Genomic DNA, 24609 nt, shown 5'->3' with positions numbered 1-24609 from the left:
TAAGGGGAAAATAAAGAAAAAAAGTTGTTTTGTATGCTCCTTTTTTTTATTTAATAGGTCGTAGTGGTGTTAACTTCTACTTATGAAGTAAGCATTCTCGCCTATTTTTAGTGTAAATTGTTTTAAAATGCATAATAAAATAAATATATATGTATTGAAATATAATTATAATACTTTTCCTGCAATAATGCCATTTTAAATGTAAAGTGATTCCATCTTTATTTAAGTAATTAATTTTCTCCCTCAAATATCATATAACATGCAGCTGATATTCAAATGGGTCTTAATTAAGTCATACCATAAATATTGATTCTGCCTACTCTTTCAGCATTTATAAAAATCCCATATCTACTCATCAGTTTCCCAACTAAAATAAACAATTGATCTAAAAAACACACAATTTTCATTACAAATGATATCATCCAGCTCTACCTTAAGTGGTAAATAATTTAGTAGATTCTAAATGAGTTGCCAAAGAATGATCTAAATATAAAAATATAATTTGATATGAATGAAAATAATATGCAAGAATGTTTCATTAAGTGGAAATATGTACATAAGGATAATTGACTTTTAAATGCCGTATGCACATATATGCATAGTGTTAAATCCCTTTGATAAAATATTTTATAGGCACATGCATTATTTCTACATATAATATATAAAAAAATTACTTAAAAAATTTTTTTTTAATGTATTAAAATAATATTCATTCACCAATTGTTTTTTTTTTACAGAGGCAGATTTAATTATAATATCAATTTCACTTTTCAATTCATTTTTTTTACGAACATATCAATACTAAATTTTACTTGAAAATTTGGACATTCTTGTTACATATAAACTAGATTGAGTTGCCCCATTGTTAAGGATCTTTGCTCTTGATTGGGACCCAAAACTAGGGGGTACAGTTATAATTACATACACAAAGGTTATTTTAAGAATACAAAAAAAAAATGTTTCTCTAATAAAAACGTCAGTCAATAAAATATGCACAAAATTTATAAAAAAGTCCATAAAAAAAGAGGATTTACCTTTATGTGAACTTCAAATGAATTTCTTTTGGTACAATTAAAAACGGAGACGTGATTGAAAATAATGAAGGTGGAGGCCATATCATTTATATACATTTAATATTTAAGAAAATTATTTAATACAGCCAAAGATCATTTCCTTAAGTTAAGTAAGCAACCATCATGATTAGAAACCTACAGTGTGTACCAGTGAATTGTGATTGATTTTTACGAAGATCAACTTTATCAATATTCTCAAAAAGTACAATTAGTAAGGTAATGAAACTCAATATATTTATTTTACTTCATATAAATAATAATATCTCAAAGTGGCTACCCCTGGCCTTCACTATGATATCGATCCAAGGCCGAAAAGCCTTGCAGTTCTTCTTCACATATTCCTCCGACATGTCAAACCACTCCTTCACCTTAGGGCATAGGCTTTCACATGGGAGGTGACAGGCCTTCATTTCGATGGTGTCCAAGATCCCGTAGTTAAGGGGATTACAGGTGAGGACAGAGGTCACATTGACAAGGGCCAGAATTTGCTAGGTGTTGTAACTTCACTTTTGTGCTTTTTTGGCCATCTGGCGTTTCCTTTCAAGGCTTTTGTTATCGTTTTTCGTCTTTTTAATCTTTGTAATGATAATTTTGGGACAGAAGACGATGTAGGAGATTTCATTCCCGTGTCAAGCAGTAGTGACACACGATTTCTTTTGCCTCCATCTCAGTTGTCCTTTGTTTGATGAATAAATTTGTTTTAGGAAAATTGTTTGATTTCCTTCGTTCTACGAGTTGAAGTTATTGGAAATAAGGGGAAATTATTTAGAGAGTTACTAAACCTTTCCAAAGTTTCATTAACGATTCGCTGGGGCACGCTGCTCTTGAAGCTACTATTAAATTTCATCACAAGTTTTAAATTATTTGGCTATAGATGCCAGATTTCTTTAGGGTGAACAATTAACTTCTTCGCTACAATGGTATAGAGGTCAAATGAGAAAAATCTGTAGAAGAAATAATTTTTTAAACACAAATTCTATCTACAATCCTTTTGTAGGTAGTAAAAAACCCCAAAAAATTAAAAAAGTGATCTATTTTTCTATAAAATCCTGGTTTACGTTTCAGTCATGTAATTTTTTTAAAGATGAAAAAAATAAGACAGTAAAGTTGTTTTTGATTTTTACAATGCATTTTCTGCATTTTATATTATATCGCATGAAATATGAGCACATATTTGAAATTAAACAAATTTCACCCATTATGCATAAGTTTTATCTAATGTCGGCTTTTTTTTCTTTTTTTAATCAAAAGTTAGTTCAAATCTATAAAAATATTAAAAATACGGCAAAAAAAATCAAATAGAATGTTTAAAAGCTAATTTGAAAAAGAAAAAAAAAAATACTGATTTAAAAATATTAACAATAGCTTATTAAATAAAAGCTTTATATTCAAGTAGCAACTACAAAAAGCCAGGCTTTGTTTCATTATAATATTAATTTCATGGATGATAATTATTATTTTCAATGAAATACAAAACATCTCTGTTATAAAATAAAGGTCATCCCAAAAATATTTATATTATTAAAAAAAAATTCACTATACCACGGTGATAAATAAGTTAACCCTCGGCGAGACTTGGAAATTCTTGATGTTGCAGGAGTGTCCGTAGGGGCGTCTGCAGGCATCTGGAGGAATTTTGGTTTTGGACTAGGAAAAATTATCTCTTTAAAGAAAAAAAAAGAATTAGAAAACAGTTGTGATTTTTTTTTCAGAATTTATTTTCTATATAATTTAACGTTTCAAATTATAATACAACAGAGAATACCCCCCTAATGCAATCCTGCGGACGCAGGATTATTACGGGCTATGTACATTCTCTAGAGCACTTTTCTCAATGCGAGAATATTCTGATACAGTGAGCATGACTAGTAAATAAATTTTTGGTAAATTCGTTTCATGTATTTTCATTCCTGGTTATATATTTCGCATTCAATTAATTCTTCCTTGCAAAATTCTTAACTAGATATTTCATTTACATTTTGAAGAAGGATAATGGTGATGTCATAGAGTGGTAAATGTTTCTAAACGAGTTATTCGTTTTTACAAGGAGAGCCGGAGGAACTTGCTTATTGCTTCCGTAGATTTGAAATTACAGTAGAGAAAAGAAAGAGATATTGTGATTGTTGATTGATTGCTTGGAGAAGTAGAATAAGTGATGAACGAAAGTCGATACCAAAGAAAAAGCAATGCCATGGTTTACTTTCTCAAGATACTAATAAATAGGTGTACCTACAAATTCTATTCCTACTCACTATTAAATATTTATGATGAAGTCATTTTTAAACCCCACTAAAACCACCAAATAGCTTAACTACAAAGATAAACAGTATTAAGTCACTAAATACCCCACTTTAAAATTGGAATGAAATGTCTGGGGATTAATTTGCAGTGAATAAATTTACATGCAAAAAAATTACAAGGAATGAAAAGCCAGGGAATGAATTTACTAAGAAATAAAAACGATCAACAAATTCGTCATTTATTTATTTTTTCAGCTATCTGCTATCAATTTTCTGTATTTACTCCTATAAATGATGTAATAAGCTATAAAACAAAGCTTAAAATATAATGTGTCAATAAAATGAAAATAATGAAGGTGCAAATTTGACCTCTCAAAGCATCTGAATTTAATTCAAATAAGCAATTCCATAGTATGATCAATTCATTATATACATGTTTACAGTAAATGAAGCAATGTTCCTTAATTAATACGAAATTATTAGGTCTATTAAGAAAATATAAACCTTAATAACAAGTAGGCGAGACCGTGCAAGTTTTATTTTTTTATTTTTGGGCAAATAGTTATTGGCTTGATAGACTTACCAAATTTTAAAAGAACATATCTACATATCTATGTTATTGTTTAAATCTATTTAAAGGTTATATCCGTCACTAATTTTTTCATAATTAGGGCATGAGCGTTGTTTACTTATATTAGTTTGTAAACAAAAAGGATAAAGAGTACGCCGTTTCGCGGCAAAATAATACAACTCCCAGAATAATTATATTATTTAATACAAAATACATGTAGGTTACTCACATAAAGGCCTCTATGAGAAATTTATATTACGTCTCCAAGTACAAAGACTTTTGAAAAGCTCGGTAAATGATTCAAATGATAATAGTTACTGAAAAAACATTGTATACTAACTGCATTATTACCGAAAAATGCTCTTCTAAAAATCAGATTTATGGTGAATGGTAAAATTCAATATCTCACAATAAAGTTGACAAAAATTATTGATTTCAAAATATACAGCATCATACAGGACCTTTCATCTGAAATGTAACACTTTGTGCCTCTGTACTATTTTTTATATTTCGACAACTTATTTTAAGCAATTCTCTAAAGAAACTGAAAATAAAAAATTAGCCAAGTTAACTGAGAAATTTTGGATCTATCTGCGTGTGGAAGATCATCATCAGAGATAACTGAGCTTTTGGCACATAAATCCTCTACTATGTACCCTGTGACTACGAGTGGCGCACCAAAAGCTTTCAAAAGCTCCAGATAAAGGCCAAAAGAATTGATGGAGGCAGTTAAAGGCACCTTTGAAGGTAGAAGAGTCAAAGTAACTGTTAATGGCCCTGCTCGTGAGTTTTACAGCAACCATCCCACCATGTTTTGCTTTGTCAAGCAAGACTAACTTAATGTCCACAAAAGAACTCATCGTCAGGCTTTGAAGCCATTGAATCGAATAAATTGTGTGACCCCGTTCAAAATCCACCTAAACAAACTTGAAAAACAAGACTCTTTGCCTCCCAATAGCTCCGACTCTTCCAAACAGTACTTTGATATATTCGGGCACCTCAAGGGGAATATTTCAGGAGTCCGATCTACAACAAAAGACCAACTTAAGGCCCCCATCATCACTGCTATGGCCAACCTAGAGCTGAGCTTTGCACAGAACTGATGTGGAAAGTTCTGCACAAAACTGTAACTGTTTTTAAATGCTAACGGCGGCTATATTGATTGATAATATGTCCCTTGATTGCAGATCAAATGGTTATTAAAGGAGTACCTTTTATTAATAAAATTAGGTTCCACACTACATAATACTCAAAAGAAACATGATAAATTAGTATTTCCCACCTATCGATTAGCAATTTTTCTTACTAGGTACAGATACATAGCCAGCCATTTAATTTTGTTATAAAACTATTAAATTAATCCTTTTTCATCATTTAGTCGATTGAAAAAGTAGGAAAGCTTTTTTTGGGCATCCATTTAATTTTAAAATTAATAAAAACTTACAATGAGTACAACATTTAAAACATGATCATCACTTCTCCCACATATACTTTGTATCTTCTTTAGAAGTTAATTTTAATTATTTTTCTTGAGTTTTATTTTATACATACAGTCGAGGAAGTAAGTATTTGAACCCTTGCCGATTTTGTAAGCTTCCCTATCGACATTCAATAATTTTAATGATAGGTTTGAACTAAATGAAAAGGTGAACTAAACCTGGTATACATTTAATTATAATATAATTTTGATCAAAGAGTAATTTTCTCTCAAATAATTTTTTCCAAGATTCTAGATATTTTGACATATCGTAGTACAAGGAGCATAAAAATCATATTGTATTCAATATGAAAACCTTTGGCATTAGTAATATGAAACAAACCGGCTCAAAGAAATGAACAGACCTTACAATAGTATGACTCAAGGTTTATCAATTTTTCGTTTTTTGTTTCTTGAGGACACACAAATTTGATACACCTTTAGCACAGGTCCTGGCCTGAATACGAACTTATATGCTGTAATCAAGGTGGTGGAGGTCAAGCAAAAATGTAGGACGAAATTTTCAGTAAAAACATTCTATCAACAACAACAACAACAAAAAAAAGATTATAGCAATATATTCTTCCGTAAAGACCTCTCCTCTGATAAGGCGGCGTTTTTTTATATTTACAGTTGACCCGTATATGTGTGATTCTGTATAAATTTCGTACACTTTAGTAAGTGTGGGCGTCTTGTCTAAAATCTGAGATTAAAATTCCTTTGGTATCTCAAAATATTTTCAAATATTGAAAATTCCGTATTCTTCTTCAATGTAGAACAATAACAACTGAATAATAATTATTTTATTATTTTTTTGGTCACATTTTAAGATATATTACATAAGAAAGTAATATTTTAAGATGAGGTACATGAGCATTCACTAACTTTATTCAATAAGGTATTAGATCCTTTGCTGGTTTTGTAGGTTTCTTCAATGATTCAGATTTTCTATGGGTTTGAGGTTGCGGAAACGGGCCAGGCCACTCTATGACCTTCATGTGTTTCTTCTTGAGCTACTCCCTTTGTTGCCCTGGTCGTATGTTTTGGGTTATTGTTTTCCTGGAAGACTAATTACACGATCCATTTTCAGTGCCTTATCTTGAGGGACAAGGTTGTCCCAGAGGATGGACAAAACAAGTTATCAAAAAGTTGGTCGAAATCTATAAAAATAGTAGAAAATAGAAAAGAAAATGGAAAAAGGCTTGAAAAAAACAACTATGGACATATTATAAATAAAAATAATAAGCAATGCGATGAAATTTGCCGCACTTGTTGCAACTGCCCCCTTTGTACTGGGCGTCACAATATTTAAAATTCAATTCATATTATTTAGTTTAATTTTTAAAATTTCAAACTCAAACTTAACTGCCCCTGACTACAGGGACAGTTCTTTTCTTTGGCAGTGGGTAACCTTACAAAATTGACAAGGGATTGAATATTTACTTTCTCCACTGGAAGAAGGTTGGATTGAGTTACCCAGTTCCAAAAAAATGGACACACAGGCTTTACAAATCAACCTACACACAATTGGTGATAACGTTGAGAATATAGAATATGAGAGTTGATAATATATGGGTAGGACTAGCTTAAAATATAAATACTTAAATCCACATTATTTATTATTTACTGCAGGCATCCAGATATTTCTTAAGATCCCAATATTACAAATTGGTTTCTGTGATTACTTTCAAAGACAAGTTCCCAGTAAATGAGAATTCAATCCATGAATTTATCAAAATTATAAAATCTTTCATTGAGGATAAATTAGTAACGCTTACTACGAAAAGAACATATAAAAAAAGTTTGCAAACTTTTCCTCGTTCTGTTTATTCTTCTGTGTTATTTTTAATATTTATGCTTTAAAGCAAACTTTTTGTTTTGCTAAAGAATATCCATAATACTGATCAGGGATATACCATTATAAATTATATTATATCTCACTCTGCCATAACACATTGAAAATCTTAAAATTACTTATAAAAAATATTATTTACTTTAATTTATCTAATTTCTATCTCAAATTCAATTTTTTTTCTGCTCTTACAAGATAAAAATATAGTTTTTTAAGCCCTTTTTCAGTCTAATTAATTGAAAAAAGCTTCAAATCCGTGATTTCTTTGCTCAATTGCCTTTTTATGTCTTAAAAGGTGATGCAAAGATTTAAAAAAAAAAAAAAAAAAAAATCCGGATTCAGGTTCTACAATACTGCTTACGATCTCCAGACTATTTTATATTTTTACTTACCTAAAACAATAACTCGTTAGAGCATCATAAGTACAAAAAGAGAGGTGTTGCTGCAGACTTGTAATTCGACCAATATTAGAGTACTATTACCGAGACTAACGGGTAAGCCGGTACAATGCTTGATTATACCTAATTGGTTGAGCATCCTGATCAATGCGGGGAGGGGCGGTACAGAGTAAATAAATTTATATTAGGCATTCGTCTTTATCAAATTTCTTCTAGTAAGCATAATTGATAGGTATAATATACATATAATTATTTCCAAATGGTAGCCAAGTAATCATTTGTAACAGTAGAACATAAGTGCATACATAATTAAAGGAGAAAATCAAATTACCTATCTAGTTAACTGCATAATCATATGCAATGAATAATGCATAGTGTTGTATAAAATAAGAACTAAGGCGCGTGTGAGATTTTTTGAAGTTGGTAATTTGAGTAGTTTTTTTTAAATATTCAAATGTCTTATCATTATTCTTCCATTCTTGAGGAGTTGATATTTAAGTATAAATTGATTACGTGTGATCATGAAAGTACACTTACAGATTTGTTAGATATTTCAATGTGGAAGTCCTTGTTGGACTTGGGTAGATTTGAGGATAAACATCCAAGTAATTCCAGACTATGTTCTTCTTATGTACAGAATGGGATTTGTACTATTTTATTCCTCCTTCTCTCTTAGCTAGTTTTGTCTCGGCGCTTATTTAGGGTAGAAGAACTCGATCCCGTCCAGTCTCATCTATTCTAATTTGTTTGTACTTTAAGAAGGTAAAATTGATCCCTCGGGACGTCGTCATAGAGGTGTTTTTTTTTAATTCCTTTTTTTAATTATAAAGTTATTTTATAATATTATGTTATTTACTATAATACATTATAACGAAAACATAAAGGGGTTTTCTATAATTCTATAGCCTAAAAATTATCTAATATATCTTATTTGCCATACAAAATCATCAAAAGTTTTTTTTTTTTTTTGGGGGGATCCAAGCACCAACTGATAAGTACCGATAAAACAGGTCCAGAGACTGGACTGGACAGAATCAATAAGGTCCTGATAAGATGTCTCATGATTTGTTGGATCAAAATTGGAAAACTGATATATCATACTGATCCTATGGGTATTGGAGATAAATTGTAGAAATTTCGATATTTGCTCCGATATTATAAATGAAGCATTAAAAAATAAAAAGATCTTGATAATCGCAAAATGAAAAAAATGAAGAAAAAAATGCATGTATAATTAGAAGAAGAAGTTTTTCCTCTCTTTCCTTGACGCAAAGGTGTCAATCAAACTGCCCATACCTTCATGGAACACCTTGTCCACCATCACCCTGTCCATGTTCAAGGAATTTTGACTTTTTTGAATGTTCTATTAATTGGTCAGAAGGAGTTGTACTGATTAATTATTGGCAATCATTATAGAATCACGTTTACTCCACTTTCAATAGGAATGTTCTTTGATGTCCATATACGTTCAATATATTTCCTTCCCTAGGAACGACCGAGGAGCGAACCAACGCACATTGATTTCAAAAGAATAACACCATTTCCTATTGTTTTACGTATGGTCCAGGTCATACATTAAACATATGGTATCTATATAAATAAAGTAAAGTTTGTCTTATTTTTTAGTGCACCCTTAATCATCTAAGAAGTGACAATGTAGCACCGAGCGTGTGTATCTGAAGCTCAGTGATTCATACTAAAAAGAAACGAATGTTTTTTGATTATTCCTAATATCAATTGAATGAAATTAAATAGTTTATTTGAGATGAAAATTTTAAAATCTGTTTCTTTTATCTCCATTTTGATTCAATATTAGATGTACTTTTACTGAATAGATCAATAGTAGGAGCAGTGGTGGAGTTGTATAATATTTGTATGCGAAAAACAAATGGAAAATAAATATGGTAAACGTGAGCATATAACCAAAGAAACCTGTAAATAAGTGTAGGGCTAAGTACACCGACTATAAACGGGGTTGGAGGAACTGATAAGTTAAAATAAGGACATATTATAAGTTCAGCCATTGTAACCTATAAACCATTTGTCATACTATTAAAAAAGTATTTATCAGGCATGGGAAAGTCATAAATCACAATTTCTATAAAATAGATATGTTTCAATATCAATCCAAAAAAAAAATTTGGAATGTATACAAGGCCGATATTCTTTTAATGCGTGCTGCACAACCAGTGGGTTGAGTGGTTGCGTGAGCTCTTTTTTCTTTTTTGTACATTATTTGTTATTATTGTAATAAATAGTGATGTAATTTGTATGTATTTTTTTAGGTAGTCCTTTTTTTTAAGAATTGGTAATCTGAAGTATAAACTTTTTTTTCCTTAGGAGTTGTCATTATTATTTATTTTCTGATTGGTTTACTATATTTCCTACTAGATATAATTATATTCAAAGACCTAATTTAACTTTTGTGTTTCATAAAAGACGGATATTTTAATTCTTAAAAAACTGCATTTAAAAAAAGGTCGATTTTGATTGATTTTGGTCAATTTTGTTTTTTATATTTATCACGGAATTTTCATAAAATAAGCTGTTTATGTTGCGTTGAATATCGATTAACCTAAATATTTTGTACAAAAAAATAAACTCTTTTCACCAATAATATATACTAAAATTAAATATTTAGATGTAAGGACATTAAAACAAATTTTAAAAATTCAAAAGAATGGATTAATTGATAGATATATTACCGATTCAATTTTTCCGCCCGGAATAATATTGTAATATAGTGTCTCGCAACCTAAATAGCTACTTGCATTAAATTTCTTAATATATATTAGAAACTATATTTACCAAAAATCAATCCTGTTTTTAAACATAATTTAAAAAAATGAAAATGTAAGGTCTATTCTATAACTTCAGCTAAGATATAAAGTACTTGAAAAAAAATGAAAAGATATTCGTTTTTAAGCAAGGTCCTTCATTTTACTCGTTTTTTTAGTGGTTATATACATTTTTGAATAATTTTAATCAAGATAAATTAATTAATAATTCATTTTTCAAATTGTGAATGTTTGCATCTATTTATTATTTCCTTTGATTTTATCTAGAAATGTCTTTCATGCCAAAAAATGGCACTGAATCGTAGTTATAGCCTAAAACTTGATAAAAAAAATGCTTTAAAGGCCAAACCTGTAGAGGTCAAAAATTTTACTATTCATTTTAGTGTTCTACGGCATTAATAACAATAATTAATGTGGGGTTCAGCCTGCGTGCAAAAATGTTGTTACATGGCGGTATCGATTGGTTGCATTACAATTTAGAAGCAGTAAAAAATGAGTTGAAATGTCTAATAAGTTTACATAATCAAGTCTAAACTCATTTTCTTGAGATGAATCCTTTATTACTTTTCTTCAAACCCTAAGGTGATAATTATCTTGGGATTGTTCGATTATGCTAAATAAAATTAATTATTTTGTGGACATTTTTTTACAATATACTATTATTGATGGGTGTATGTGTATTGATGAACAAGTAGAACATTTTTCTACTTTGAATACCGTAAGTTTCTTAATAAAATGTTTTTTTTATTAGATCGTTGCATCAAGAAAGTATGAATTTTTCAATAGCTTTGTACTTGTATGTATATTTTTTATGAAAGAAATGTATATACTATATAGGTCTTTAACATTGCCTTTTTTTTATGGAAAAGCTTGCAAAATTTTATCGATCCAAAAATACAGTGGGAATGTATAAAGGTATTTTCCCTTTATGAAGAGGTTTAGTAACAATTTTCTAATCAAATTAGTTTCTAAATTATTATTTTAAGGTACTTGCATAACTTCAAGATGACTGGAATTTTTTTTTAAATTAATCATCAATATCAGGCCTCTATTAAAGAAATGCTATATTAGTATTTTAAAACTCTTTTTATTTATAAGTTTCTAAGTACTATTATAAATAATTGACTCTTTTGACATCATCACTTGGTTTTATTTTCTAGCATATAATTTTAAATACAAATTTTATTTTCGCAAATTTGAAATACAATTATGTGTTTAAGTTGTATAATATTACATTACAGATTATATAATATAAAAAAAATTGCAAATTGAGCAATGAATAAAAATTTTTTCACATATAGAAATTTTAGAATCTGGTATTTCATATGTATATTGTCTACCAAAAAAGATCATTGAATATGGAGATTTAAGCTATTAAAATGACATAATACTATGCAAAAATACCTCATTATAACTTTTTCGAAAAATAACCTCTGAGATTGAAAAACATATACATTAATATCAATTGTAGTAAATTTGCATCATTGTATCTGGAGCAAATCCCTTAAAAAATACGATATAAAACTCGAAGAAAAAATCCCAATGGACAAAAATGAAAAAATAACTAAGATACAAGGAATTCACTCCATGACTTTAGTAAATAAAGCAGAAATTCATTAATCAAAAGCCGATCTGGTCATGTGGCTGCACAGTTTTTTTGCTTTGTTTATGATCAATTATTATAAATCTTGTAAATATTCTTTATTAATGATTTGTAATTCAAGTTAAAATAAACTAAGTCAGGAAATAATTCAGTAAGACATAGAAAATTTAATATCCAATACTATACATAAAGACAATTATTTAAATAAAGAATGCAATTTAAAAAAAAAAAAAAGAATATATGTCTGTAGAAAAATAAAATTATATACAGAAAACACGGAACTTCTTTAAATATAATCACGCAACTTGTAATTTAAGAAATATTTTTCTTTTGTTTAGATTTTCTTATCAAAATCATCAAGGGAGCCTCTAAAGCAGGGGTGGTAATTTTTTTTTAGCTCAAGTGTGTGATTAAGATGTATAAGCTGTCTTAGAGAAGCACTATAATTATACATGATAAATAAGTAATTCATCTGTATCAGAAGTAAGAGAATTAATGAAATTTGTGCATTTAGTAACAATCGTTAACCAACTTCTCAAAATTAAGGATGAAGTTGGTTGTGCTGATTCTTAAAATAAAGTTAAAATTTGAGGGTGTGAGCAGTTAATTTTAAGTAAAGAAAAATTCTACTTTTCAATGTATGTTGATAAAAATATATTAAACATGAGATGCAATTATTTTACTACATACAGAAGGAATTTAATCTATTTATGGGATATTAATTTTATCATAACTACGTTGCTTAGGTATATTTTTAGAACAAATACCAATGTTACCTTGATACGTACAGATTACAATCAATATCGTTATCTTTATTGTATCATACAACCTTTCTTCCACAAAGAAACAGTTAAAAAAACCCGAAATCATCTGGTAATTAGCCAAATAATTCAATCACACCAAGTGTTATTAATTTTTGAAGTACACCCAGACTATTATTGTTGTCTTACAATTTTTAAAATATTAATATTAAATATGAAATGACATATTCATAATTTCAAAATACTTCATATTATCTTATTCCATACTGTATTATAAATAATATTGCTTATTGATATTCAATTATATTTATATATATATTTTTTTATATGATAGCCAAAATTTATTCATAGAAATAGTAAAATGACAAATAAAATAAACAATGACTACGACGGATCAACAAAAGTTGTATTCTTGTCCGTTTGGAAACGTAGCATAAGTATATTAATAAATAATCACCATAAATAATAAATTATGAAATAGCCATGGTGTATCAAGTAAGACAAGGGAATTGAATGCTGACAACAAGATACATCGTGTTTTTTTTTGTGCTAGCAAATTAATACTGTTTTTACCACTTCTGACATTATGTCTAGATCATTTACCATAGATATTAAGAGATCGACTATCAATTTTTTAATAAACTAATTAGAAATTGGACCATTTAAAAAATACAGATTGTTTTGATGCAGGATTGAGAGAAGACTCGTTTCAGCTTATATAAAATAAGTTTGAGTGAAATTTGAACTGAAAAAGATGGGAGATTGATTTCTAGAAATGAAAAAATGGTCTAAATCCTCTTGAGTGTAAATTAAAAAAGTATTTGTGGTAGCTTCGATAGACGACATATCTACTGAAAAAGATAATTAAATAAAATATAGTATTCCTTACTCGTTAATACGTCTACATTTTCAACATAGTGTAAGATCACTAATACTCGTGCAGATTACAACATATACTTTTTTTAGATGTATAATCCCGAGGATTTGGACAATTTTCAGATTCATATCGACTTCTTTTAATGGATTTGGCAGGGATTTCAAAAGAGGCATTTCACTACCCCTTTAAAAAGGGGGGCATTCACAAACCACGTCGACATATCGAAAAATATATTTAAAAAGGCTAAAAGAAGATTTTGTCTTTTCTATACAAGTGTCAGTTTAAAAGTAAAATAAAAAAAAATACCATTTGATAAATTAGTAAAATGACCATTGCAAAAAAATTAATCGGTATTTTTAGTGTGTGCCACAAAATAAAATAAACTCGTGGCTTTAAGGAGGGTATGGGGTAAAAATTATTTGTAAAATAAGCACATGGTGTATTAATTATCCCTAATTTCCATAAAAAAATTCCATGGTTTTTTTTTATTGTTTAATGAGGAAAACATCTCTTGTAGACCCCACCTAAATGTTTGATAAATTCCGAGGCCAGTTTTTGAGTAGGTATTTTTTTAAGAGTTACATAATCTTACGAGGTTTTGTTAATATCACCCTTTAATTTTTGAATATTGTATGTTTATTGAATGTTTTTTATTTAATAAAATAAATTTTGAAGAAGTTTGCTACTTTTAACGGAGGATTGAAAATATGTTTTGAGTTATATATTGGGTTTATAATGATTAATATATATAATGACTTTTAGTCTTCTAATGAACTTACAAGTAATGTTGGATAGGTCTAAAAAACGGTTATAAGATAATTGGCCTATAACATTTTTGCTGAAGGACCATTACCCCAACGGACATTTGTCGAAGGACAATCCGAACGAAAATATGGGCGAAATTTTTGATTTAATATTTTGGTATATACGATTGTATATTTCAATTCAATTTAAAATTATTCTAGGATAATTAGGTATTGTTTAATTACTATATATTTCATACATAGTAATTAATTAGTGTTTTTATGCAGAAAAATATGTATAAAAATAATTATTTTCGTCAATGATCTTTATGTAAACACAGCACAGTATTGTGGTTCCAATCATTGCCGTTGTAGTACTATAGAAAAATGAAATAAGACACAAAAACGACAGCAAAATGAATAGAAGAAGTGATAATCACTTCTCAGTTATCAATTAATTACTATTCGACATGATATATTATTCATATTGGATTGACAAACACACATAATATTTGTCAAGAGTTGTGACCCTCCCATAGTGTTGGCCCCAACCATACGCACCATAATTAACCAAATTAGATGATTATATGAAGTGTCAAATAATTTTTTTAATTCATTTAAAGAACTACAATGATAAAGATTGGAACTGAATTCGAGCCACATACTAATAATTTTGCGTTTATATAATAATAATTGATATACATAATTAAAAAAATTTACTTAAATAAAATAGAGTTAGTGTACTTTATAGCTGCCCACACGGTTGGAAGAAGGAGACTTAAATGTTGCGTGGGTCTACTTCTGACGCTGGGGAAGATATTATGTCGATTTGGGGAGATAGATTAAGAGGGGGAGGGAGGCTTATGCTATAGCCGAAACACAAAAATGGTTTTTTGAAGATCAAGAAGACTAGATAGTGGGTTGAGCTATAGATCAAAAAGTGACGGGCGTCTCAAGAAACAATTAATATAATAACAATTTCTAAATTTTATTTAAAAAAAAAGGTATAGGCTAAATAAGAAATCGGTAAAATTGCAATTTCAATTTTTTTTTCAGTGCAAAAAATGTATTTCCAATGAAATGTGAGATTTTTAGATTAATAAAGTTTATAGAGATTCGTCAGTAAATTCGTTTTCACGAAAGTTGAACACGTATATAAATTGAAGTTTAAATCAAATATTTGTCATTTTCTGAATACTTTTTTTTTTCATTTTCTGTCTTTTTTTCATCAAAGGTCAATTTTCAATTTTTAAGAAGAAATGCCATAAAACGATGTAATTTGTATATATAATATTAGACTCTAACATATTAAAAGTATAGTATTTTCGATTTCCGAACAATTTTATAACCTTATTTTTGATTTTTTGCAAAATGAACCAGTTATCAAGTGTTTTTTTTCCAATAACATTATTCTCCATAACTTTTTTGTTCTCAGAAGTACGATTTTTCTTGGTAGTATTGCGTTTCTGTTTGCAATACCAATAAATGCTATTTTCTACTTTTTCTGCCAAAATAGTGCCAGTAAATTTATTGTAATTTTCTTCATGAATTTCGATTTTTCGCAAAAAAAAAAGATAGTCTTCACATATAGACAACTTTTTTGATGTATATTAATACAGAACAAATATCATTGACCATTGTTATTGATATTTCCAGCTCCCTCCCAATTAGCCTTAGTGTGACTGATTATTATATATTACGCTCGAGCAACACCGTGTAATCCTTTGCACGTGCAGTATATAAACAATACCTATTTATCATAACAACTTTTTAATTGAACTAAATTTATAGAATTGTATATATGAATAAATTAAATGTCCTTTTTCGGCGAAATGTTCTATGGCAAATTGTCCTTCGACAAAAATGTTTCGGACAATTGTCTGCTCACATAAAAAATAATAAGGACTGATGATCTTTTAGTCCCGTCCTGATTATTTTTCTCATTCCTGAGACCAATTTTTATTCTGTTTTAGTAGAACACTTGACAATCGAGAAAAACATAAAAGAAAAAAAACTCGTAATTAATAAAACAATATTTGACTCCGGTATATTTATAATAACATCAACCCTTGCATACTTAAATCTAAAAGGATATTCCATTAAGAAAATTAGGACATTTCATTATGTGACCATGAGATAAAATTGGAGTAATATGTGACTTGATACAATTCGAAAGAAATGAGTCAATTTCGTTTGCAAAATAAATAAAAAAAAACCCACTTCCTAATTGTCGTGAAAAAGTCTTTATTAAGTAATATTTTCTGAACTTAAAAGCCATCTAGCGAGTAAAAAATAATTCATTAATGTATAAAAAGACGTAACCGGATGTCCTGTATATAGCGATCTCTGATTAATTTACCAGTACAGCAGGCTTGGACCGTTTTACCCTTTTTCTGTGCATTTGTTCATTTTTGGAACAGTTTACGTTTGTCATTCTTTCGTTCACTTTTTTTCCGTTCATCCTTCACTTTTTACCCCTTCATGTGTTCGATTTGGACTGCTAAAAAAAGCAAAGAAGAATCCAGTTTTGTATTAACGATAAAAACTAATGTTCCCACTACATGACAACAAGTCCAGTACAGACAGAGCTTATCAATATAATTGTACTAGAGGGAGTACCCAGCATTGGTCAGAGTTATTAAGCCTCGATAACCTTTGCTTTAAAAATGTAGATATGTATTCCCTCCCCCTTTTATTTTATTTGAATATGATAATCTGGGGTTTAGCAACAGGAGCTAATTGCCAGTACTCGCATAAAGTCAAATTTATAATCTATTTTATTTTATATATGTTGTCCCTCAAAACAGAAGTAAGAAGTTAAAGCGAATTTTCTCAAAAAATTGGGAGGGGATTACATTTATGTTCGTTGACAAATTATCGTCCATTTCTGCCAAAAAATTATTCTTATTAACTCTTTGGGTGTGTTGCGAATTGTACTTAAAGTAGTTTATATTGATTGTCATAATGAATTAATAATGAATTGATATATTTTATTTGGAAGACCATATCGGGACCAATAAAAGTCCTTTAAATCAAATACAGACTCTGAACTATAGTTCAAATTCGTGGAAATTTAACTAATCTCACAAATTTGAATACAAAGACTGTAATTGAGTCATATATGTATGCCCATGAAATATTGGGATTTTTACTTTTCTTGATTTTAGTTCAAGATTGTTTTTATATTCACTCACCAAGTACTTCCCTCTTCTTTAGCAACACCCATTCGTCAAAATGTGTCCTCCCAGTCAGAGATACATATAAACTTTGCTGAATTTTAATATAGATAGTATTAAAAAATATGATGGAACCCCAAAATTATAGGTCTTCTTTTAAAATAAATATTTTTGCGTTCTGTGGCCTCTGATAGTAATGGTCCTATTCATAATCAGTCCGACTTGATAGTTTGAATTTATATGATATATTTGCTGAAATGGCTTTAATCTCCTAATAATAAGGCACTTATTTAAATACCGATAGGTATAATTAATAAAGAAGAAACTTTGCTCTAACCTCAACTTTTTTATTGATTTGAGCTCATTCGGTTAAAAAAAATCAGCCTTTTTAAGCTATCAGAGATGCCAAATCGTTATTAAATTAAAAAAAACTGCTAACACCATTTATTATATAAATTATGTTTTTTTATCTATTTTTATGTTAGAGAGGATGAATTGTACAACGTCGCATCTCCAATCTGGTTCGTTTACCATTTTGTCGCATTTCTACGTAATAGAAGTCTCTAATTGTTTTTTGGAATAATCCATAACTGGCAAACTAGTAAATGGACTAGTAGAAAAAAAGAAAAACAGTTTTCAGCAAACGGAAATGGAGTCATGTCGTCTTTTCAAGTTTGACAATTTTTTGTTCTACCTAATATTTTATATGGATACAACGGATTCTATTCGAAAGTTTACTAATCCTATCGAGATTTTGTTTCTGTCATTAATATAATATTTGGTATTTATCTCATCCGCTTCATACGTTCTTTACGTTCCAATTAATAAATCTAACTTTTAAAGCACCCTCTACAAGATATATTTTCTACTATTATTTTATTAAAGTTTATTATTAAAAATAAGTTAACTAAACTCTAAGTTTCCTTAAAGCACAAGAATATTTTGTCATTCATTTAATTTATGCTTGATTATGTTAAAAATTAGTCTAATTAAAATTGTAGTCAAAGCCGTCCTTAAAATTTGGCAACGGACCAAACGTCAACATTTTTGTACCGATATACCTCTGTTTTCTTTGTATTGGTATGATTTATATCTATAAAAGGCAGGATTTGTGGAAATATTTATAAATTTACTTAGGCATGTTACTAAGGTTAATAAAAGTAGGGCTTTAGAAACTAATTATAAACTATAATGTTTATTTATATTAATAAAAACATACAATTCCCTTTAGAATGTGATGTAATATTATATTAGGAAAAAAAGGCCATTTATAAAAAAAACTTTGAAGAAAAAGATAACCTGAAAATAACGATATTTTATTACAAATATTACGTAAAAAACAACTATTAAATCGGTATAGCTCGAGAATGGTAATTAAGAATACAGATATAGCTTTATTTGATTGGAAAACAAATACTATAGAGTGGGAACCCAAAACTTGTAGCTTTGATAGCTTGAGCAAATTACAAAAAAACGTGATAATAATGGAATCAAAAAAGACAATTCCAAAACAATATATTTATATATTTTCATTAATATGTTCTCCTTCAGAAGCAATAACAACGTCGACATCCGACAAACAGATTGACAGCTCTTGACAACGAAGCTTATATATATGGCGTACCACGGTGTCAAGACAGTAGCACGGAACGAATCCAAATTTAAATGAGAGGTGAAACAGATTTTTTTCCCCCATGACACCCCAATTTGCAGAGTCCCGGGAATTGAGGTCAGGACTGGAGGAGGGCTATAAGGAGGTAAGCTAGAGGTGAGCCATATGATTGCTGTAGCAGTTTTGATTCTTCTTGGCTGTAAAAGGCCTTTACAGAATTTTTGATTTTGAAAGAAGTCTGGATGGAGATACCAACAGTCTCTGTAGCCTTATTATTTGTTCTTTATGCATCACTTTTTTACTTAGACGCATGGGATAAAAACAAAACTTGTACGTTTTTGTTTGAGCTGTCGTTTGGTTACATACATTGGTAATAATAAAAGAAAACGGGGATAAAACCTAATATAAAGACTACTGCAATTTACAAGTTCCTGGTCGATAATTATAGGTATAAGGAGCTACTCCTTATCGACAATCAGGTAATGAACAACAAAATAAAGTTTGCAAATTTTGACAATTGAGGGTTTGGGATTGGTGTAAATTCTCAAAAAAACAATTTGTGAAAAATATTACCTCGAGGGAGTCGGTCTCAGAGTCTCTTCAAAGCATATACAAATTAAAAATGACCTTTTTTATATATAATTGATTTTTTTTGTGGGGACGACTTAACCCAAATACTCTGCTGTAAAGAAAATAACACTATCCTTATTTTTATTAAGAGTAACTATTTGTTTGGTATTGAGGTTGATAAATAGTTAATATGAAAGAAAAGATTGAAATATTATTGGTTTACTCATAATGCATTAAGCTAAAAAACAGGAAACACAAAATTTAATTTTTAGAACGAAACTTGATCCATTTGATATTTATAGGTTAAAAAATACGAGTCAAGTTTCTCCAGAAATCCAATTTCTTGCCTTAATTATTTATAAAACAAAAATATTAATGAGATCTGCAAAACATTTATAAATATAATTTCAACTAAAATGGGGAACCTCCAAAATATTTTTAATAGTCTACAAATTTCCCGATATTAATTCCTAAAATTTTGATTTTTTAGACACTCTATTGGTTATGTAGTTGATGACCCATAAAAAATAAAAACATGATTGGATCAGATGTTTTAAATTATAGTATAATGGAAAAATAGATACTTATGAGAGGATAAACAACGAGATTCTAATTGATCAATTACACTAACTTTCAGAGTTCACTACATTCAGAAAGACACAGTTTGTAGAGAACATTTTTGTTTAACATAACATTTACAATATTCTTAGGATTAACATGATATTCAAACGACAGTGTTCGTGGATCATTGCTAAGAACTAACATTATTAGAGTTGTAAAAATATGAACTCATAGTAGCACCATACTTTTTGTACAACGTTGCAACATAAACTTTTATTTTTATTTTCTAAAAATGGTATTTTTATTCTTGAAGTATTGAAGAGAGAATATCGAAGTATAAAGTACGTGTGCTCATGAACAGTGCCGTATGTCAGGAAGATGTTTCGGTCCGCTTTACAAGGGTGAACGGTTGATTTTCAGTGGTGAACGTGGGATATTTAAACAGGGCAAATGCTACAGCATAGATTAAATCTTGCAAGAATATCGTCCAATGGACTGTCTGACCATTATTTCTTCAGGCAAACATTGGGAAAAATAAAATGAAAAGGAAAAACTCTAGACGGAAAGTCAATGCCGACCTATTCATAAAGGAAGGAGTATAATGGAGTATAAAATGCACGGTGCAAGAATGAGAGAAAATTTTTGAACTATACAATTAAGTCAAACAATTTAAACCTCCTTAAATATTTTTAAAATAATAACGGATGAAGATAATGAACGAGATTATAATATACCATGAAACGGTTACATCGACAGAAAATAAATTATGTTCACAAGTCTTGATGTTCTTAACTCGCATGTATACGTGGTGATGTGTTTGAAAAAATGAAGAAAAAATGCATGTGTTCTTTATCATGATTAGAAGAAGAAGTTTTTCCTCTCTTTCCTTGACGCAAAGGTGTCAATCAAACTGTCCATGTCTTCATGGAGCACCTTGTCCACCATCACCCTGTCCATGTTCAAGAGGGTGAGGGAGGAGAGCCTCTCCTGGTCCATGGTGGTCCTCATGTGGTTCTTGAGCCTTCTGAGACAGGAGAATGACCGCTCCGCCTCACAGCTGCTGATGGGCATTGAGGCCAGGATAACGATCACCTTGTATAGCTCCGGCATCAGGCGGAACACTCCCGAGCTTATTAACTCCGCAGCAATTTGTGACGAAACCATGTCTTCTGTGTCAATATCTGCCTAGAGAAACATAAATTTTAAACATATAATGCAAAATGAAACATTATAATATTAACCTTGAATTGCTGGAAGATTGCATGGTCTGACTGGAGCTGCTCGAGTTCAAGTCTGTAGTGCTTGGCGACACGCTCAATGACACAGGTCTCCACTTCACTGTCATTGACGATTGCAATGAGATCCATTGTGATGTTTGTATCGTCGGTGGCAAATCTGCTCTCAAGCTCTAATACAATCTTATTGATTGCAACATCGAAATGTGTTTCACGGAAGTAGGATTCAGTTGTTCCTTTCCACTTTATTCTCCTTGGAATCTTCGCCTCCTTGAATTCCAAATCAATTGAGTCCTCCTGGTCAAATACTGATTTCATCTCAGACGACTTCAACTCAGCAAGTTTCCAGATTGATTCAAAGATTTTCTCATTCTTAAGATCTTCAAGAGTCCTAATCACTAGGTTGACGTGTTTCCGGGCCTTTGTTACGTCAACCTTTCTGCCTTGAAGTTCATCTGACAAGCTAGATGTGTGTCTGAGGAGTGTCTTCAACAGTTCAATGCTGAAAACAAATTCGTGACTAAAGATGCTGTTGAGCAGAGAAGTTGCTGTTGAACTCGACAATGTATCTTTATCTTTTCTCATTATTATGAGGGTCTTCATGATTCTGACCATCCCTAGAGATACAGCGTGTACAGCATCGTAGTGGAGACTCCAGCGGGTAGCAGACTGGTTCTTCAGGGTCATCACCTTGGCATGCTCCTCATCTTTACTTGTTATCTTCACCGACTTGTAGATTGCTGACCTCTTTGGTGACCCTTCAATGAAGTTGTATAAAATTTGTACTGTCCCCATTGTATTTCTCAACAGGGTTATATCTGAGAGAAGATCCTTGACTACAAGATTGAGGACATGGGCGTAGCAGTGGATGTAGACACACAGTGGGGCTGCTTCCTTCCACCTGGCGGCAAGACCCTTCTTGATGCCGGATATGTTGGAGGCACTGTCCGCGGCCAGGGAGACAGTGCGGGCGGGGTTAAGGCCGAGATCCTTGACAGCCTCGTGAAGCTTCTCAAACAAATATTTGCCGTCAGTCTGGGTAACTTTTACAAACTTGAGGAAGCTCTCTTTCTTGATGCCTTCACTCATCAGATATCCCAGTGACAGACTGAACTGCTCCGTGTTTGACATATCTGATGTCTCATCAACAATCACAGAGAACCAGTAGTTCTCATCGCCGGCACAAGTCTTGACATCTTCAATTATAATTTCCGTCATTTTGGATGCTATAATCTCTATCAGCTCATTTTGGATGCCAGGTGAAGTCCATTTGGCAAAACCTGCCCCAGCTGAACCAAATTTTTTGACTTCGGCCTCCAGTTTATCTTTGAGAATATGATTGTCGTGTGAACGCAGGGACAAAAGCTCCAAGAAGTTTCCTCGATTGTTTTCATTAGATTCCGTCAACTTTTCTCTTGTTTAGGAATCGCCCAAAAGCCAATCCTTGTTGTGAGGAACCCAACAGTTTGGAAAAGATACCTCAAATAAGCTCGCCACTTCACGACTTCCTCAGCATGTTGAGACTGAACATGGCCGAGAACCGAGGTATTCTTTCTCTTTGATGTGAGGAAATTGATCCACTTTTCCATCGACAGTTTGTGTTTTTTGTTGTTAGAATTAACTTTCAACGAGGAACTGTTTTTCCATGTTTTGAACTCAAATTTCCCAAGGTTAAAAATGGAAAATTTGGAACAGGCGAAACACTTGGCTGACTTTTCAACCTCGTCATATTCTAGCCACGGGAACTTACGGAACCAATCATATTGAAAGTCTCTGGAGTATTTGTCATTTATCTGAGGACTGTATGTTTGTAACTTGGGCTGTAGAGGATGATCTCTCTCGACTTTAGGCACAGTTTCCCGCTCAGTCTCCACTCTGGTTCTGGTCTGGATGTCCTTCGGCTTTGGCTCCCGCCCGGTAAGTATCGGGTCACCCAGCTGGCTCGTGAAGACGACAGGGTACTCTGGGTCTCCGTCCACAAACTCCATCTCCTCAGTCTTGCTCTTCTCACCTCCCTGGACATTGTCGCTAGTCTCAGAGTCCTCTGCAGAGGAAGTTTTCTTAACAGCAAAGTTCAATGTTTTTGCTTCTTATGATCAATTTTCACTTGATACTTGCAGCTTAAGTCATTCTTATGGAGTTTAACTTTGTGATCATTAAAGTTGTCCTTCTGTATTTCCTTCTGACAGATAGAACAAATCACCAATTCTCTGTTAAAATGCGTTTTCCACTTCCCGTGATACATTTCTGATAATTAATAAATTACTGCAACAATCCACTCTAAAAAGTAAATAACTATTATTTATGTCCCTTTTAAGCAGTAATAATTTAATTTATCTTGTATTCAATGAAACAAATTCTCACGCTCTTAAATATTTCAAGAGTAATCCATACGAACAATGTTGTGTGCGTCTTTTTTTTTTTTTTTTTTTTTTTTGGCTGTAAAGTACTTCACATTTGCAACCAGTAACGTTAAACGTAATATCTAACTCAAATATCCACTTTAAATCCATACGAAAAATGTTGTGTGAGTCTTTGTTTTTTATTTTTGGCTGTAAAGTACTCTTGAAATAATTGCAGTAATTTATTATTTATCAGAAATGTATCACGGGAAGCGGAAAACGCGTTTTATATTCAAAGGTTCAATCATTTATATTTATAAAATGACAGGCAATATTTGAAAGAGATATTACGGTAAATTACAGGATTTGAATTCAAATTTCTGCGATGAATTGAGATACCCGAGAGTGTTAACTGTAGTTTAAAACCTCCGTTTTATCTATCTGACTTAATTTGGCCCCAATATTGTCTTAGAGATATAATTTATTAATTTACTAATTCTATAAATGTGCCGGTGAATTTTGGCTACTTTAAGTACAATTTGTGGTGCCTCCAAAGGATTAATCAGAATCATTTTTTCATTTAAATGAACTATAATTTGTTGGAAAATGTATTCCATGTTCAATTTTGAGAAAAATTATCTAGCTTCCTTTTGGGTGGACGTGCTACAAATATGTAATTTTATTATAATGACTCAGTACTATTATGAGTTGGTCATAAGT

At 30.7% G+C, this 24609-nt stretch overlaps 1 protein-coding gene and 1 long non-coding RNA gene across 2 annotated transcripts in view; both read right to left on the bottom strand.

Annotated features, from left to right (window-relative positions):
- Positions 1-6175: 6175 nt before the first annotated feature.
- Positions 6176-24609, bottom strand: part of LOC139907232 (uncharacterized) — a 30598-nt gene continuing 12164 nt past the window's right edge. The window contains exon 3 of the long non-coding RNA XR_011783683.1: positions 6176-6521. This is a non-coding gene — a long non-coding RNA (uncharacterized lncRNA). The remainder of the gene's footprint in view (positions 6522-24609) is intronic.
- On the bottom strand, positions 21024-22959 carry LOC139907216 (zinc finger MYM-type protein 1-like). The gene is made up of 2 exons (XM_071893476.1): positions 21554-22959; positions 21024-21497 (listed from the first exon to the last, which is right to left on the bottom strand). The coding sequence occupies exons 1-2, from the start codon at positions 22763-22765 to the stop codon at positions 21171-21173; spliced, it is 1539 nt and encodes a 512-aa protein (XP_071749577.1). The 5' UTR covers positions 22766-22959; the 3' UTR covers positions 21024-21170.

This window comes from Lepeophtheirus salmonis, chromosome 14 (genome assembly GCF_016086655.4).
Source record: "Lepeophtheirus salmonis chromosome 14, UVic_Lsal_1.4, whole genome shotgun sequence".
NCBI classification, from domain to species: domain Eukaryota; kingdom Metazoa; phylum Arthropoda; class Copepoda; order Siphonostomatoida; family Caligidae; genus Lepeophtheirus; species Lepeophtheirus salmonis.
The sequence above is the reverse complement of the archived record's forward strand: the minus strand, read 5'-3'. Positions and strand labels throughout refer to the sequence as shown.